Consider the following 20,734-nt stretch of genomic DNA (forward strand, 5'->3'; position numbering starts at 1 on the left):
CGGCGTTATTGATAATTCTGATGGCGCGTTTTTGAAGAAGGAATAGCGAATCAAGCAAAAATTTGGACGAATTACCCCATGCTAGAATTCCATAGTTGAGGTAAGGGGAAATCATTGTTGAATATATAATTTGTAATATATGTATCGGGAAATTATATTTCAGCTTGTTTAAAATTCCAATGTTTCTGGACAAAATTTTACTTAAATAGTTAATATGGGTTTTCCAGGATAGATCACTATCAATGTAAAGTCCCAGAAACTTGATACTGTCTACCTGGTTTAAATTGATACCATTGATTTTAACATAATCAGAAACAGAGTTCAGAAAATTGCTGAAAAGCATATAATGCGTCTTATCAATATTTAGTGACAACTTATTTGCGTGGATCCAGGACTGAACAAGTTTCAGTTCATTGTTTAACATATGTATAAGCGTGTTTGAGTTACGATGTGAGAGAAATAAATTTGTGTCATCAGCAAAGCATATGAAAGAAAGAATCTGGGACGAATTTTGGAGGTCGTTTATGTACAGGATAAATAATAACGGGCCAAGTAGGGAACCCTGAGGGACACCACAAGAAGTTGTTTTCAAAAGAGACTCATATCCATTTACATAAACATATTGCTTTCTATTAGTAAGGTAGTCTTTAAACCAATCTTGAGCTGTCCCACGAATGCCGTAATGGCTTAACTTATAAAGCAAAATATCATGGTCTATGGTATCAAACGCTTTCGAGAAGTCGAGAAAAACACCTATAGTATGGGAAGCGTCGTCTAAAGCATGTGCTACTTTATCAATGAAAGCTAACAAAGCGTGGGTTGTGCTATGCTGTTTTCTGAAACCAAACTGAAAATTCGAAAGAATATTGCAGTTGATAAGGAATCTAAGAGTTCGTTTGTGAACAAGCTTTTCTAAGATTTTTGAAATTGAAGTTAAAAGAGATATTGGACGATAATTGCTAACCGATTCTTCAGCACCCTTTTTGAATATGGGAACGACTCTAGCAATTTTCATCTTTTCAGGGACCTTTCCAGTCGACAAAGATTGATTAAAGATATAAGTAAGGGGAGTAATTATTTCAGTTATTATGTTTTTTAACAGAAAAACTGAAATTCCGTCATCACCTGCACTTTTCTTGTTATTTAGTTTGCGAACAATTTCTTTAATTTCTTCCTCAACAATGGGAACAAAAAACAAAATGTGTGCATTCCTATCCCTTAGAAACGAATGAAAAGGTGTCCCGGAGCGAGGTATTTTCTTGGCAAGATCTGGCCCAAGGTTAACGAAGAAGTCATTGAATGCATCTGCCATCTCCTCTGGATTGTCTATCAGGCGACCCTCTTTCAGAATACGATTTGGAGAATTCGCCTTAGTGCTGGATTTTAAAGCTGTATTGATCACCTTCACGTACTCTGTATATCAGATTTGCATCTATCGATTTGCATCTATCGAACTGTCGGTAAGCGTAACGTAGAGGTCAGGGTATTTCGATAACAAACATAACGAGATTTAGTTGAAACATTTGGGGATTTACGGTATCTACAAAATAATCTGTTTTTCTTATTAATAGACCTAAGAAGAGATTTCGTGATCCAAGGCTGTCTTGGTATTCTTTTATAATTAGATTTAGATCGTTTTAACAAAGGTATATGATTATCACAAGTTTCTATCAAAATTTTCATAAAAACCTCAAAGGATGAGTTTACATTTCCTGCGTTGTAGACAGGAGACCAGTCTATTTGAAGAGCGGTTGAAGATAAAATGGTAACTTATAATGAACAAACAATGCGTGATTGAATTGAGCAAGGCCATGTTTTGCGATGCTTTCTCGATCATGACTGTGTTGGTAATTAAGGGATCATGCTAGGGAAATTGTCTTATGCCTCAAATTATTCATTATCATAGACTCGAGACTCGTTCCATCCTTCGGGGGCTTTAGAACTCTTTTTAATGTCAACCTTTGATGTCTGGAATGTTTTCACGTCTATACCTGCTGAACCTGGAATAGTCTCAGTATAGAGAATTGACGCCTTCATTATTCTTGCATAAAATGACGCACCAAAGGCTCATCCTTTGGGGAATTCTGCACGGATGGCTGTTTAAAAGGATAACAACTTCAGAGGTAATTTATATATTTTCACGGAAAGACGATCGTGGATTGTGCATGCTAACTCTTTGAACTATGCTTGTGTATGTGCCGTGATGAGTTGAAGGTGATGCACCTTATTCAAAAAGTTCGTTAATCCGAAAATGAAATATAGGTTTGTTATTCCGAAGTTTTGTATTCCAATACATACAAATTCCTTATACCTAAATAGTTTCGTTAATCAGAAAAAGAAAAAGGATAGTTAGGCCTAATCCGAATATTGTTATGTTGATTTTTTTTTGTCGAATTATCCGAAGATTCGTTATCAAGGACGTTCGTTAATCCGAAAATGAAATAATTAGGGTCGTTATTACGAAGGTTCATTAATCCGACAACGAAATAAGGCTCGTCTCTCCGTTTGTGTATGTCTATATGTCTCTCTGTGTGGGTGTGTGGGTGTGCATATTTTCACTAAATTCTCATTACGCTATTTTTTTTTCTTTAAACTACACCACCATATTTTGTCACTAAGTAAAGTTTATTTCATTTTCAGTTGCGAACCTCCGGAAGAACGAACCTTATTTCATTTTCGGTTTAACCCTTGACATTCAAACTCATCATTTGCAATGCTCAGTGGCGGATCCAGAGGGGGCGCACGAGGCGCCCCCTTTATTTTTCATTGAAAACAAAAGAAATAAAAAGAAAAAAAAATGAAATGAAACCCGGAAGTGACACCAGAAATATTTGTTGCGCCCCCTCCCTATACAGAATTCCTGGCTCCGCCCTTGAATGCTCACTACTGCACACTGAATCCTGTACAATTCAAGTTGCATAAAATATTAAAGCCAAATAGAACAGCATAACTTTCATTGAAACTGGACAAAAAATGACAAAGGTCTTGGATATAAAGCTTCACCTGGTCAAAAAATAAATGTCAACTTCACATAGACCCTGAAGAATTAGACAAAACAAAATGCAAATGCCTCATAAAGTCCCCTATTAGTTGGGACATATTAAACATTCTACAATTCATTTTTGTTTTTATGATGAAGCAAGCAAAACATGCAACCAAACTCCGTTTTCATCAGTTATGACTACACTGTTTGCCAACTTATAGATGTCAACAATGTTATTTTCTTGCTTTTTTTACTTTGATTTAATTACATGTACTATATATATATATATATATATATATATATATATATATATATATATATATATATGTATATATATATATATGTATATATATATGTATATATATATATATATATATATATATATATATATATATTATATATATATATTATATATATGATTATATAAAGTTGTGATTTGAAAACAAAAAACTGGAAAAATAGGAGGTATGTGCAGCAGCCAGAACATCAACTGTTACACATGTAGTAATAATCTAGATTGCATATGTTATTGGGACTAAACATTCCTGTTCTGTGAAAGCACAGGATACTTAAAAGTTCCATAACATTTTTATGTTTTGTCCAGTTCTGCTGGAACTTTTACTGTGTTTTGTTTGCCTTTAAACTATATCTAAGTCAGCAAGTACATTAAATGATGCTTTATTTTAAGCATCAAATTTCCCTGATGTAACAGGAGACAAGGAAACAAGATATCTGAAAACAAAAACACACGCAGTCATGATGAAAGTAGCATGTTATGCAACAGTTTATTTATCATGAAAATAAAATCAAATCACTATATTTTGACAGCCTGGTAATATACCATGCCAATCAATACATCTAAAACAGCAATAATTTCAAAGAGTATATACAAGCATACTATTATAATAATTTTCTATAAAAATTGCTATTCTTGACATTATTAGCTTCACTCTCCCCTAATCTACAGTATTCTAACATGTTCATGTACATACATCAGAATTAGTGGTACACTTTTGATAAAGCAATTCAATACTGACAATCAACCAACTTCTCAAAATGAAGCTGGCAATGAAATAATTTGTTTACATCATTGACATAAATAAGTACTGTGGTATTGAAAATAAACAAGAAATACATAAAACCAAAATTCATGTCCAGCGCAGTTTTCCCTATCAATGGAAGGCACTGGATAAAAATATGAGGTTTAAATAAAAAAAACAACAAAACTTACACACCATACTGAAAATGTTTCAGTGGTTATGTCTCATCAGTTAAGAACCAGAAAGCCCCTAATGCAAAAACACCATTCTGCATAGAGTTGTTTAACTTGTGACTTATTTGCACACACAGAGACAACACATCTAGCCCAACATAGTTCATACAATACTTTATCACAGAAGATATATTCTAGCATACTAGTACATCCAACATTTGGTATTCATGTCAGATGTCAGTGCCAACCTGTGATAATTGTGCCCTTCTGGTTTAAAGCCAATGTGGTAAAATCTACTTGCGTCCTTTTAGAAGAGCAGTGTTGACTCGACTCTCAAACTACAGAGCACTTGAATGCAGAAGAGAATGGGCGCTACAAGGGCATATGATTCATGATCCCTGAAATTGAACAAACCTCCTTCTGGTTCTAGACAAACCACTTGGCAGTCACACATAGAAGTCAAACAGACTGTACACAATGCACATACATCTGCATTTTACACAATAATATTTACTATGCCTTTGTAAAATTCTAATACTAGTAATTTGTATTTCCAATATTTGAAATCATTCAGGCAGTGAACAATACCTTTTTTTTCATCTTTTGTAAGTAGTACACAAATCACACAACACCATTTCACCTTTTCACATTTGTACTTGTATAGTACACATACTAATTCATAACTTTACAATGAATGCAAAATTTAAATGACAGAAACATTAAATTAACATTATACATTGTGCTGTATTTTCATCTCATTGCCAACAGCTACACTTATGTCCCATTATCCACTGCTTTTTTGTAGATATTTTCCTATATCCCCCCCCCCCAAAAAAAAAAAAATCAATGTGTATCATGACAGACTGCATTTTTTTTTTCATCTCTCATGAGAGCCATCAATTCTAACATTCAGCAACTTATTCAGAAATGTCAAGAATGTGGCGTAGAACAGTTCTAGCTAATGGTTGCCTCTGTTCAGAAGTATTTGGCATCTTGTGGTAGTGGCACTTCACATCTTACCCCAGTGACTATATGACAACAAGGATTCATATTCGGCCATCACAACCACCAATGTCTATGTTAATGCTCTGGTAGATGTTCTATTCAGTGACAGCATCTGTTTTGTGTGTGTGTGTGTATGTGTGTGTGTGTGTGTGTGTGTGTGTGTGTGTGTGTGTGTGTGTGTGTGTGTGTGTGTGTGTGTGTGTGTGTGTGTGAGTGTGTGTGTGTGTGTGTGTGTGTGTGTGTATGTGTGCAGTCTACAATCATAAAGACTGGTACATTGATATGACAAAGTAGACACAGTCTGAATAACTTTAATCCTACTCCTGTCATTTTCCCAACCACTCTGCCCGCTGAAAAAGAGAGTAAATGCCAAGTATAAAAGTACATCTAAAAGTCAACAATCTGCAATGCCTCAACGAAAATTGTGTCATAACTCCTTTGTGGAAATACAGTAAATGAATTTCCAAACAAGACAGTATTTGTGTTCCACTTCTGTTATAAAAGTGATAAGGATAATGACTACACGACCAAATCACATGCAGCAAGTGAGAATGAAAGAAGACATCAGATCCAGTAAAGACTCCATATCTCATTCATACAGGAATACAACCTATCACGTAACCTTTCACCTTGCAGACCATGATGTAACAAGCAAGATTACAAAAACATTCTGACAGTGAGCATGTAGCAGAATTCATATTCTCCCTCAAATAGTGGCATGTACAGGTGTAGGTGAGTTTTTCTATTTTTTTTTCACTATTCCACATGTTTGACAGACACACCTTTCTGATCTGCTCTGAAATACAAGTATTCAAGTCATAATCTTTGGAACAAAGACTAAATGCCCTTCATTAAAAATAAGTCGTAAGATGCCAAACAAGTGTGATAAAAACTACTGACAGAAAAACACCTCTCCAAACATTTCATCCTCTTTAAATAGACTCCAAACATGTTACATACGAATATAAGTACATTGAGAAAGCAGTACAGTACTTACATTTCCACATAAAAAGAAAAAACAAAAATGTGGCAAGGAATTCTTTGTAATATTTCAATGTTAAACAGAAAAATAAGAAGATAGTAACGCAGAATATCATATCTTATACTGTATTTAAAAAGTACATCAAATCTCCAATGTGTTGGTTAGTATAGCATGTGCCGATAAACGCTGATTATTCCAACTTATGATTCAATCCTATCTACAGAGATGTCTGCTATGTCACAAAACATTTCATGTTCTCTTAAATGGTACGCAGCATTATCTGATATAGTTACATACAGCCTTATGAATTAGAAAGGTGCCAATGAAGAACGTGCAATATGCTAAAATTCTAATTAAGGATGTAGTACATTCAGTATCTGAAACATATGGTAATATACATTGCATCTACACATCAGTGTATGAAATCTTGAAAAGTAAGTTGGTATTCTGCAGCCAAACGTGGCAGTACACAGTGGGTAATGTAGCATCAAATTCCTCAATCCCTGCTTTCAGAATACAAGAAACATACAAACAAACAGAAGATCCTGACAGACAGATTACTGTCATTTTTTTGGCCTCAGTGGACAACACATAACCCATGGACATATTGTACATGCATCTGTACTGATCTCGCCAAGACTAAGCAGAGAAAAGAGTAATGTAGCAACTGCATTGAGGTACAGATGAAATATTTGCTGTGATACCATGAAAAAAGTGACCTAAACTGGAACAGAGTCTTTACAAGTACTGTTGTGACTTTTAAAAAATGAGGTTTACGCATGTTAAATGTTATCTCGAAATATTTGTTTTCAAAGTGCAGCAGTTTCCAACATTGTTCTCAAACAACACATGTGACAGTGAAACCATTTGGTCCTTTTCTGAACCGATAGTCAAACAAGTCCATCACATCATAACATAAAAAGCTTCAAATTTTTCAAAGATAAATCATATACCGGTAACAATAGTTATTGGTTTTGAGGAAAGACTACAGGAAACATATTCGTTGTATAGGGAATAGGGATTCTTGGAGAAAGTTTGAAGACTAAGTCTACTCTTCAGACCAATTATTGTTGTGTTTCGATAATTTATTATGTACTATCTCATCAATTAATGAAATGTTGAGAATCTAAATTTTATTGCAAATGCTAATGAGATTAGCTGCTCACAAATATTGGAAACAAACAGTTATGTTCTATAATATGTTAGATTCTTTAAAAAAAAAATACCACACTGTCTTCATTCAATGGCACTTCCTGAAATTTTGGAATGAAATAAGATTCTTTCAGACTTGAAACTCATAACTTTAAAAAATTATATAAAACAAAACATATAATCCAACTTCGCGACTCCCATGGCTGGGATATGACGTTGGAATTTTTTTTATTTCAAAAAAAGGAAGACACTGCAATTTGTAAAAAACACCAAATAATCTTTAAAAAATAATAATACCAGAATTCAGAATGATGTTATTTGCATCTGGAAGATGAGAAATGAGGCTTGTACGTATTAATTCTTGATGCACTACACTGTTCACACATCCTACCACTTCGATGCTTTGATGCTGTGATGTCCTGGACCTAACTAGTATTCTGTTCTGCTGCATCAATCTAAATTTGTATAACCGGCAAAGCCATGATTTACTTCATATAAACAGACTTGAATTGGCAAAGGATTCCAGTCTGAATTATTTTCATGCATACTACCTTTAAGAGGTAGTTTTACAGGTAATTCAAGGTGTTTTAGGCTCACAGTGACTGCAAAGTAGTTTGAGAAACCACTTTTAAATGTTCAATGCTTCATGACACATAGCACTAATGCCCTACTGTATGTTGCATGTACACAAAGCATGCACTTAATCTTCACACATGATGGACTTGAACTAATCAAAAGGGTTCAAGCTTATATGGTAAAGGTTGTATTATATAACAGACTGGTGACCTATTTTAAAACAATGGCTCTCAATATAGTTCAATGCTTCGTGCTCAAATCTATTAACACAAACGGGATATCTCTACATCTCATGTCCTTAAAACAGCCAGTCACCCTCACAGGGTGTCAAACTTCCAAAGAGCAGAGATGCCAGCTTTTGTTCTACTTTAAGAGAAGAATTAAACAACTGTTATCAACATGTGTTAATCAGAAATAAATGCTTCAAAGTAGCTATGCATGGAATGCAAAATAATATGGAGAGCATGTCCATAAGTAATGATGATCATTAATGTTATCATTTCTTCATTGCATTAAATCTATTTCTCAAACCCATTGATACTATATCTGCGAAATTTCATCTCGTGACAAGCAAACGTTTTCAGTGATGTATGTAGCATGAGCTTTTGGTTGCTCTCGGTTACAAGTTGTTGAAGACAAGGATGTGAAATTTGCTCTTTGGAGAGAAATGTCCCAGTATAATTATATGCAGGCATACTTCACAGCAATAGACATTGCTTGCCACCCGATAGCTGGAATCTTACACACATCAACACCTCTCAAGGGCACAGTACGTGTGTCTGATGTCAACTCATTTTGGTTTCTTCTGTCACTCCTCTTTGAAGAGCATATTAAGGCTTCAAACCATGTGCATGATAAGCGCACTGTATATTAAACATCATACGCCATATTCATAATATATACTGGCTGGATCTGCTTGGAACTGAATCTGCAACCAAATGAGATGTGTTTCATTTGTATTTTTTTTCCTTCAAAATAAGCACTTTGCCACTTGACTACCATCCATTTACAATGGGGTGCAAAATAGCAGTCTTGTGATTATAAAAATCTTAAATTCAAACGCCATGGATGACAGCTACTGCCTAAATGAAATGCGCACTTCAAAATAATTCTTTGATTCACACATCAGAGCGAAATTTTACCGCTTACTTTGTATGTGTTACAGTTAATCAGACACACACTATCCATCGTCTCCATTTTTAGACCAGCAACAAAAAAAACAGAGAGTTTCTGTAAGGCCTTATTTGTCTGAAAATTAAGAAAAAGAAAAAGAAAATCTGAGGTACCATCGAGTGATATTCTTGCATAGACAAAGTGACAATTTTTCGCAGCCTCTCAAATGACTTGACAAAATGAGACAGAGGTGCAGAAACATCAGCCATACTGTCCGGTCATTGGCTCATCGATGGTCACTTCTTTCGCACCAGAGGGTGGGGTACCACTTAATCAAAAGTTACACACTTATTGCAGAATACGAGGTCCGTGTTTGCTCCTGCACTGTCCATGCATGCAGGGTCTATGTGAGCGGACACTTCCAGTAGTGCATGTAGCAGAACCTTGATGAGGCCGTGCTGGGATAGGTGCCAGAACACTGGCATTTAAACCGAAAAGAGGGTGATGAGCCTTCTCGTACTAACAATGCCCTTTCACCACCCTCTGTAGAACAGCTCACACCCGTAAGGATCTCATTCTGCAAAGTACAAAAAAAGCAACAACAACGCAAAAAAAAAAATTAAGTGAATGCAAGTCATGAAACATATTGTGCTGCAGAAAGTTGTTGATTTAATTGAAGGATGATTTGAGCAGAAGTCCACAAAATTACGAACAAAAAGGCGAGGACCATTTAAGACATTTTCATTGGGTTAATTGTCATAAAATAAAGGTAATAACAGTGTAACCAAATATCAATAATAATGACAAATACACAAGTAACCATACTGAGTACGCCTGACATATCTTAAAGATCTGTCATTATCAGCCTAACCGTTGGAATTTTCTTTCATGTCATCAGAATGACCATTTCAGGTCATTCATCAAAGATGAGTAAAATACACTACATTTGAATACCGATAACAAAAATGCAGGAAAGCTACTCAAACATCATAATACGCTATCATTCACACATTCATTCATATTGCCACATTCATCAACATATTAAATAAAAGTTATCTTTGAACTTTGTATGATTTAAAAGCATGGGAAGTTATGAAAAACAAACTTACTGATCCGGCAGAGATTACTGCAGTTTCAGTAATGGCCGTGGCTGTTCCAGTACCAACGGCTGCACGATCATACACACAGCGGGAGAGATCCCCGACACCAGGAGCACCGTCACTGCCGTTGTAACCACGGGGTCCTTGCATCTTACTTATTCTGGCCATTTCCTCGAATATAGTGATATTATATTCATCTAGCGTTGACTCAAACTCTTGCTGAACCACATTTATTTGGTTTTCAACCTGCTGGAGCTATTGTAAGAAGAAAAGATGAAACAAAACAAAATGTGATAGTAACAAAATGAAACAGGGGCCACAATTTCTCACAGTAATAAAGATAATTGTAGACAAGGTGTGGCAGTTGGAATGTTATCTGAAAAAAAAAACCCACTACCCTCCCCACCCCCCCCCCCCCCCCAGAAACCCCAAAACTAAGACAAAATATATTGTGACTTGTTTTAAATACAAACATCAAAACACAGAAATAATGATCTTAACCCTAATCAGGCTGGGCTTTTTTGGCTGGGGGGGGGGGGGGGGGGGGGGGGGGGGGGGGGGGGGGGCAGATTCCGCCCCCCCTTCAGATCTCGCCTATGGAATGCGTGATCGCGCCGAAAATCGGCACACGCGACGTCCGCGACGTATACTATCAAAATGTATGGTTGCTTTCTCCGAAAAATTTTTCCTATATTTTATATTAATTAATTATTGTAATTTATGCATAAAATCAGTTTTGGGCTCTAAATCACTTATTGATGCTCTAATTAAGCTAATGTCTTTTTAAAAATGTTTCTTGTATCATTCTTCTGAGACATAAGATAAAAAAAAATCTGTATCGAAATTAATTTATGTATTTCATTGTTTTTCGACCTTTTGTTTTTGTTTGTTCCGCCCCCCCTTCAGATCTCGCCTATGGAATGCGTGATCGCGCCGAAAATCGGCACACGCGACGCCCGCGACGTATACTATCAAAATGTATGGTTGCTTTCTCCGAAAAATTTTTCTTATATTTTATATTAATTAATTATTGTAATTTATGCATAAAATCAGTTTTGGGCTCTAAATCACTTATTGATGCTCTAATTAAGCTAATGTCTTTTTAAAAATGTTTCTTGTATCATTCTTCTGAGACATAAGATAAAAAAAAATCTGTATCGAAATTAATTTCTTATGTATTTCATTGTTTTTTGACCTTTTGTTTTTGTTTGTTTTTTGGCCAAAATTTCTCACAGACATTTTTCGAAGCTTTATTATGCTAAGATAAATCAATTTCGTCCATTCTAAGTCAAGATATGAATTTTTATGTGAATTAATTGAAAAAACACAATTTGCATTGGATTTGTACACAAAATCGCGTTTTGGAGCAATTTTGGGGTTGACAAATTTTTTTCGAACAGGCGTCACGTCAAAACGGTACGCGCGGGCGCAACAATTTGGGTCTCAAAAGTTGCGTGATACTTGAAAGAAAAAAGTCATGAAACATCGCGGCGGGAGCTTATCGCGCTGCGAAGATATTGCGCGAAACGTCGAGGGGGGGGCGGATTCCGCCCCCCCCTCAGCCTGATTAGGGTTAAATCATCAAGGTTTGATTTATGTCACATAAAGAATATTCAAGAGGAATAAAAAATGGTTAGAAAGTTCATAATTCAAGCACTTTACATAACATAGGACTACACAAAAGAATGTTTACCTATGCAACCTTCCACACTCCACAATATCTATAAATTTCTCAACATACATATCTGGTATGATTAGAGACAAAGATGAAAATATCTCAAGAAGTCTTTAAGTGTCCAAGCTCTCTGACACTATACATGCCTTTTTTCATCAGCATTCAGTCCATTCTCCAATATTAACCCAACTTTAAGTAAGCGAGCCCACTCAGGCCAAAGTCTCTGTACAATAAGCCTCGTAGTCCAACAGGAAAACAATGGAAATGCAATAGGGATTATGGGGATAACAAAATCCCTATTCACTGCCGGATACTTTTCAGACTTCAGTCCCAATCAACACTCCAGCAGAAGTGTCAATTAGTGAATGAAGCACAGTAAGATTGAATAACAATGATCATAAATTTGTGGGGGGGGGGGGGGGGGGAAGGGTGATAAATTGACTGACATGAAATTCATACATACTGTATTATCCTGTTGCATGTTGGCAGCTTTGATGCTGACTATATCTGTGCTGTGCGTCTGAAGGTTTCCATTCAGTGAATTCACCTGCGTAACAGAAAGAGCAAAATAAGAGAGGTCAAAGGTGACATCTAGCTCCAAGACTGACATCTCTTCTGACTACCTTATCACATACTTGAAGTATCATCACTGCATCAGAATAAAGATATTGGGAAAATCTGGCTTCGATTATGAAAATAATAAAACAAAAATGATAAATCAATGTCAACTTTAGACACATTTTGATAGATCTTTTTTTTTCTCGTCATTTGATGTTGAGTATCTCGTCACGAGAAATATGTCCCTGCAAGCCTATGGGCAGGTCCCTGCATTTTACATTTTACATTACACAAGGAAGAATGTACTCGGGGAGAAAAGCTTCGAAGTAAGGGTGTGGAAAACTAGAGTAGAAGGAAGGTTTGGAATTAAAAGCTGTTAATGCCCCCTCCCCCCACAGAATTGAATAAATTTTCTAATTTTCCAAGTGAAACTTATTTGCAGTTGCATTTCATATCCAATTCTGCAGAGCAAAAGGGTGCAGAGTACTGTATAATCATGTATGCTGAACTGTATCACCAAAATTACAAAGTGTGCATGAAATCCCTTGTGGGGGGAGGGGGGGGGGGGGGGGTGTTCAAGTTCCTCCCTCCCTCCCGGTATGGTCCTGCCCTGGGTGTTCATTAAAAACATAATTGCTCACAACTGTGCTGCATGTCTGCAATGCAGCTCAATACACATACACAACAAGCAGCATATAATTGACATAATAGTCTATATTATATTAATAGTACATTGCATTCCACATCCCGACCCCTGCTGTGGCATTTTGTATCAGGGAGGTGCCACATTGCTGTAAGTCGCAGATAATCCTTCCATGGCAGAGTTGGCACTTGATAATACCTGCGTAACAGAACACATGCCTTAAGGGAATGCAAACCCAAAGAGCAATTTGGATTGAGTGAAAGCAGCAACATTAGTAGAACACATCAATGAAAGTTTGAGGAAAATCCGACAATCAATGCAAAGTTTATTAATTTGTAAAGTTTTGGTGTTGGAACCGCTGGATGAGGAGACTACTAGAGGTTATGATGTTAGTTGAGTTGACAACAATACAAAGAAAATATAAAGGAAATTCAACAAAAATTCACTTTTCTAGCATCATGAAAGAGCACTTAACTAACCGCTGTCAGAAAGCAGGGGGAATAATTGCTACCCTTAAATAACATATGTCTGTATCAAGTTGATGGAATTTATAATTCTCATGGAAAATGAATTTTTGTGGAATTTTCTTATATTTTCTTTATATTGTTGTCCACTCATACCTCATAACCTCTAGTAGTCTCCTCATTCAGCGGTTCCAACACCAAAACTTTAAATGATGGAAATAGTCCAGAGAAATTGTAGTATCAAAAGTATCAAAGTCATACTTACACGGCCATCTAGAGTCATAGTCTGGTTTTCCAGTAGTGTAACCTGTATATCGGGAGAATAGACAAATATTATATATATGTAGTGTTAGAAGGTCTCTTGAAAACAAAAGAGCTTCAGAATGGTAAGATAACTTGTTCAAAACTAATGGGGACTCTAAGAGCAACATGAAATAGTCAAGTAACTCAAAATGACAACTCATGGTGTAGACATGCAATATCAAGCTGCACATGTACACATTCCTGGCAAGTAAAGATGACCCTTTCATATCTTTTTTCTTCTAAAGTTGAAATACATTTGAAGGCTGAAAAGAACATGATTTTATATCAAATACAATGTAATACTATACAATGGAAGGTACCGTACATAATGTAAATACTTTTCCTCCAAATATATCTAGTTTGACTGCAAAGAATTTATCATCAAGTGGAAATGTGTCATGATCATATGTATCATAAAAGAATGTGTAAAACTATGAAAACAGAATTAATATTACACACTTTATATTCAGAAACCTGAGACATATTATACAGTCAGGCATCGAATGTTGACTTTGTCTGAAGCAAAAAAATTGCAACATACTCTCAGGGTTTGGAATAAGCTCCAATATTACTTTGTCATGTCAGAGTTGCTTTAAAGTCATTTTCATGTTAAGCTCATGCATGACAAGAAAAAAAATAAAGATCTCCAGGCATACAATTGGTGCAGGGTCACTTACAAGGATATTGCTACAAGAACTTGCGGGTCATTTCCTACTGCTTCAAGGAACACACATTAAAACTTGTGCCTAAATTAGCAAATACAGATATGGTAATTGACCTTATGACCTTAAAGCCTTTGCACCATATCTAGACATAACATTTAAAGTGCAAAGGTACAGAACAGACAAACAAACAGACAAAGCCTACACAAATGACCGGCATGTACAAACAGTGTGTACATAGGTGCAAACTGAACTTCTTTTTTTTTTTTTGGGGGGGGGGGGGGGGGACCCTCCAGCATATGGTCACGTCCATGGCCGTAAGTAAACAGTAACTACCATTGACCTCCCAGAGCAAATAGTTGAGAGCAAGATATGACATCAAGTTTGACCTTGTTTACTGTCTGAAGACAAAAATACGCGCCTCTATGCTCCAAAAAGACAGAACATCTTTTTCCTACACTCTTCCAGAGATTTTCACAGGAAGACTTTTCAAATCGCCATTGACAAAACAATTCTCCACTATAGTTTCCACACTAATCATTACAGAAAGTGCAAATATAAACAGGCTAAAAAGTAGACCTACATACTACAGTGATGCATGGAATCAGCTGGAGAGATAATTGGCATGACTATCAGTCACCATTTTGAACAAAGAAAACAAGGAAATCAAGTCATTTATCTAACTTTACATGTCATAGAATAAGACATCATTTGAACTTTATCCATTCCTTTTTATACCATTTGTCCATTATTCACAAATTGTTCACTTAAACATTGCCAATCTTGACACAGTCAGGCTCTGACAAAATATCACATTCCCATAACAACAGCAAACTGGCACCCCTGTTGGCTGTGTGTCTCCAAAGATGTCCCAATTATGTATATTCCTAACTCTACCCTCTACAAAATGCCCTTGTTGTACATTCATCCTAGATAGAAGAGTGAAGAGTTTCACAAGATTGCCTGCCCTACTGAATTTATTTTTAAAACTATGACGGCAGCATCATTCACCCATTTTTCTCATGGACCAAGTATCAAAAAATTGAGATGGTGTACTGATAGTTCAAAACAGAAGTGGAACAAGGCACTGTCTCATCACTACCTCGGTGTTACTGTCTTGTGGGCAAAAAACTAGCAATTCAAGCAGAAGCTGAAAACAAACAAAAAATAGAATAAGCACAAACAGTGCTAATCAGTGGACTTCCGCACACCAAGGCCTTTCTATAGAGTACATATTTGGCAAGACCTTGTCACACTGATATTTATGTCAAGGGTCATTCACAGGAAATTACAGAACAGGAAAAAAAATGGACTAAACACCAGGGTCATGGCAATTATATCTTGGTGGTGTGATTGAGTTAATTTGTAAGGATGAACTACCCAGGGTTGATGACCCTAACATCTCTGTCTAATGCCAAGTCAAGTATGCTTTCCAAGATACATAAATATCTTCCTGCTATCAGTATTTCTATTGCTAATCATCATTACACTCTTGGAATTACAACATTGAGTATGGAAATAACATTGGGTAGATTATTTGACATGAAAATCCAAATGAGTTTAATCATGCATGTTTAATTCTTCTTTGAATTTTTCTGCAAGTACCTTGATTTTTATGTGTTAAATACCATATTCTTTAGCTGTTGGGGGGACATGACTACATGTATGTGCATTGCAAAACGTATCACTTTCATTTGAAAATCAGCATTCCTACTACTAACAGGTGAATTTAATTTGATGCCTATTTCTATGTATGAATGAGTGATTTATAGCTTTATTATTCATTTAGTGATATTCTATTATTTACATATCTATTGTAACTGTTTTTCATTTTAGCAATTCACTTACTAGGAAATATGTGACTCAGAGTCATTACAACATTAAAATCAGAACTTTACACATTGTAGGCCTAAATAGCATGTTGCTATACAAACTGCCAATTTTGTTTTTGCTTTTATTTTATATGACGTGTCACACTGCATACTGGAATGGTATATAATATATGGTATATGATATGGTATATGGTATGGTATATGGTATAGTAATGGTATATAATATATCATGGAAGAGAGCTGGTCTTCACAAATTTTTCTTTTCTCATCTCTTATCATTAAAAAGAAAATTGAGTATACTTTAATATACAAAAACAGCAACAGAGAAAACATACAAATTCCCTCAGTTCCATATTAGCCTACTTTACCACTACCATTCAGTAAGTGGGCAATTCATTTATTGACATGTTATCTTAGCATCTAGCTGTCCAGCAATGGTACTATTTGTTTACACATTGTGACACAGTGGGGCATGCCCTGGAGTATTGCCGGTGACTGACCCAGAGCAGTTGGCTGAATAAAACACCAAGACAATAGCAGGACATATATTTCTCTTGCCATGACAGACATATCAAAGTAGGTTATCTACAAAGAGTGTCAGAGTAATCCAGTATAACAAAAATTCATTTCCTCTGCCTTTTTTTCCCTCTCAGAAGAAAAACCATATTGTTTGAAATTCTTTGCAATCAATTTATCATGCTTGCAATATTCAAATAATGACTACCACTACTACAACTACTTCTGGTAACTACATTATTCACAAAAATCACATTATGACAACAAAGATGATAACAATGATCATGACAAAAATATATTACGACAATGATCATTATGACAATGATATAAACATAATCATAGCAATACTGTTCAAATATTGATGACTTTGTTTCCGGTTTTGTTTTGTTTTTGCTTTTTGCTTTTTGCAGCAAGCTGTACATTGAAGACCACCATAACAGCAAGCAAGTACCACCCGGATACATTGAGCTGGCTGCAATGCCGGATCCAAATTGCATATTTGACTCATACGCAAGAAGGAGAAGAAGCAAGTACTTACTCTGTTAATGAGTGCTGCATTAGTTGATATGGCGATGGACGTCTGCTGGTAGGCCAGATCTGCCTTGATGTCGATCTGTTGGACTTCTCCACTCAAGGCATTCATAGTTTCATTCAGTTGCATGAGCTGAGGTCAAAGAGAATGCAAAAAAGTCTTACTATATCACAGACAATGAAGATAGTGGGGAGAATGAAGATATACTGATAATGACGATGCAACTCTATGAATTACTACTCCTTATGCCGAATATTTGCTACAGGGTCCTGTTTCACTTTCCGAAAACTGTGCTTTGGGAAGAATTTTCTTTTTTTTCAAACAGAAAGATTTTAAACAGAACATCTCTCTCTTTCTTGAGGAATTATCTTTATTGGTATGTTGCTTTTATATTGTTGTCTTGCGCTGATGTCATAAACTGTTCAAATCTTCTCATCCAGCAATGGCAGCACTGAAACTTTAAAAATTCATAACCTTTGAATGGATTGTCCTATTTTCCCTAAACTTCACTGATGTGTTCTACGACCATTGCTGCATTCACTCAATCCACACATACATATCTGGGTGAACTCATCCTTTGAATTAGAATATTTCCTACCACTTCTGTAAGGGAAGTCAATGCATACACACAGCCTCAGAAATGTGTATGTCAAAGCCATACATCTATGCTCACCTTTAGCGAATTTTGTGCCACTCTTAGATCTACTGACGCATTTTCATTCCCTGGTGTGGTAATGGCTCTTTCTAATGTCACAATCTGTGGGGGAAAAAAATCATATGTCAAAAGATATTTATTTTCAAGTGATATTTATTTATTTCATTTGAAATAATAGCACAGACAGTAATTTCATCTGATATCACTGTAGAATGCAAGAAAAAAAATCAACATCGGTCAAAATAAGCAAAAATAGTTCCTTCAGTGCATAGTATTTTCAATGAACTGAACAAAATTAAGGATTGAGACACACATACTTCAGTAAACCAAAGCACAGGCATCAATGGTTAGGTACATCTGTACATGAAACCATATTGCACCATCTTACATGTAGTGTTCGATCCTCCAACATTGTAATAAGATTACAAGATTATAAGATATGATTGAATTTCAGTCATGAGTAATTTAATCATTATACCCCTTTATCTTATCTTATTAACTGATTTACTGAACTGCTGATTTCATAAGATACAATTTACAAATAATCAGAAATAAATCATTTATGAATGAAAGGAATTTGTTTAGTGGAAAGAGTGTAGTTACAAAGACTTTCTTTTTTTTTTAGGGAATTTAAGTGGAGAGAGTGTAGTTACAGAGACTTTCTTTTCTTTTCTTTTTCTTTTTTCTTTTATGTCATTTATTTATTTATTATATTTTTTTTTTGCTGGTATTCTCCATTAATATGATCAAGTTTTTGCTGGTACTCTCCATTAATATGATCAAATTCATATACTCAATCATGAACACCAAATGAAAAGAAGGAACTAGCCTAGGATTTGACCTGTGTCTCCTACTGGTTACCAGGCAGTGGAACTACCACTGAGCTAAAGCTATAGTGCATGGCAGTGACACATGATGTTTGAACAAGCACAATGACACAGCTCTCTTGCATTCTCTCTGGGTCTTATTCATAATTAATTATCCTCCAGTAAAGACAAGTTATGAAGGCAAGAATGAAGCGAGTTTGTTCCTATTCATGGAGAGTAAGAGCAAAAGCAGAAAAACTCTGTAAAAGATCATTCACTTTATTTATATTCTAACTTTAACTTTGAAACCCTACTGGAGTTATTAAACAGTTCAGGACTATATATCTCTTTTTCAGATGGCACTGGGTACAAATTCTCCAGGTCTAGGGAAACATAACCAAGTTAGTTCACTACTTTTAAGTCACTGCTCAAGTAGAAATGTTTATAGAAAGGCAGAAAGTTCCAGGCAATGCAAACTTTTAGACATGAATTCATTTCTATTTCAGAGGTGCCTTATATGTTTACATAGTTTATGGTAGGGAGCATTTGCAGACTTGGGCAAAGGTCTTGTAAACAAAGAAAAAGGAACTCTTCTTAATTAAACAAATACAGTGCAACACAAACTTCAAAGTATACAATTCATAAAATATGTATCTACATCCACACAGGTTACATGCACAGAGCATATTACTTTATTTGATTACTTCAGAGATATAAGGAAATGTACATTAGAATACACTAGCCTGATGAAGTAGGCCCTTCTGTAGAGTGCTTTTTTTAAAATTAGTAAACAGTGCAGCGACTCCTTAAATCATGACATCATCGTTATTGAATAAAGGAAGTAAAGCGTAGCATAGCCACCAAACAATAGCCCACGGAATGTGCCTAATAGTTGTCCATCAGTCTTTCAATTGGCAAGTGGTTTACGTCTGTACCAATATTTGATGGTATTTTGGGTCTATTTCTCATACTTGGCATATTGCCAACTGCAATTAGGCATACCCAGTAAAAATCCACAGTCCTGTAGGGTGAACCCACTATGGGCCACTCCCACAATTTGTGTTCCACACATTAAAAAAAAATACATTAATTTCACTACAATTCTACATATCATAGTAACGCTCGAGGGATACTTTATTCTGGACAATAAATAATAAGTGACCTTATCGTGTTCCACCAAACAATAATCATGACACAAAAGGAATGCATATTGTATTTTGTGTGGTGGGTTAGTCTAGCTAGCTTAAACTGTTATCACATTTACGCACCACATATATACACTGCAGTGGTATAACACATTACATAATATTACACAGTGGCTACATATTTCCCACGAGACTACCATACAGTGTATTGAGAGTCAAGTGTCTGACCAACCATAAAACCCAAATTACCACCACTTGGGCAACAGTCCAACCGTATACCACATCCACACCTATTCACATAGTGTTTGAGATATCTTATCATTTCATGACCACAAAATTTCCAAAAAAATTGATAGCATTGACACTGTCTGGCTGAGTTACCATAAAAAAGAGAAGTTGAGGCCTAATAACTAAGCAGAGCCTATGAAATCTGTGACAACATTTCTATGAGACTTAGAAGCACATGCATTATATTGCTGGGTACAGTGTGTGATTCCCAGCTCAAAGGTTTCTTTAATTCTGGAATCATAAAGGTGAGCTTGTCTCACGAGAGCGGGCAGAGAGCCTTGATTCTCTCACTAAGCTGAAAATCTCATCAGGTATGCAAAGGGGCTGACCTTTTCCGTTAAAGTACTGATCAGCTCGGCCTGATCGGAGACCTGCCTCCTCAGTAGAGCCATCTCCTCCTCCACGGTGGTACTGTTTGGGGCTGGGCCTGTCAGACCTGCAGACAGACCTGTGATATATGTTGAGAAAAGAGCATAAAGAGGTCATACACAATACTGTAAGACTTGATATTTTTCCAATTTGGAGCCAATG

The 20,734-nt window shown here is 35.9% G+C and overlaps 1 protein-coding gene across 1 annotated transcript in view; it reads right to left on the reverse strand.

The window, feature by feature from the left end:
* Nucleotides 1-9,427: 9,427 nt before the first annotated feature.
* The window catches only part of LOC139708155 (uncharacterized), a 31,086-nt gene continuing 19,779 nt past the window's right edge, over nucleotides 9,428-20,734 (reverse strand). Inside the window, exons 5-11 of the mRNA XM_071620132.1 lie at nucleotides 20,533-20,651; nucleotides 17,983-18,066; nucleotides 17,316-17,441; nucleotides 13,730-13,771; nucleotides 12,263-12,346; nucleotides 10,134-10,379; nucleotides 9,428-9,601 (exon numbers count right to left, since the gene is read on the reverse strand). Coding sequence (XP_071476233.1) covers nucleotides 9,428-9,601; nucleotides 10,134-10,379; nucleotides 12,263-12,346; nucleotides 13,730-13,771; nucleotides 17,316-17,441; nucleotides 17,983-18,066; nucleotides 20,533-20,651 — 875 coding nt within the window. The remainder of the gene's footprint in view (nucleotides 9,602-10,133; nucleotides 10,380-12,262; nucleotides 12,347-13,729; nucleotides 13,772-17,315; nucleotides 17,442-17,982; nucleotides 18,067-20,532; nucleotides 20,652-20,734) is intronic.

Source organism: Diadema antillarum, unplaced genomic scaffold (genome assembly GCF_040938485.1).
Source record: "Diadema antillarum isolate AM-2024a unplaced genomic scaffold, OU_Dant_1.0 scf00000036, whole genome shotgun sequence".
Taxonomy (NCBI): domain Eukaryota; kingdom Metazoa; phylum Echinodermata; class Echinoidea; order Diadematoida; family Diadematidae; genus Diadema; species Diadema antillarum.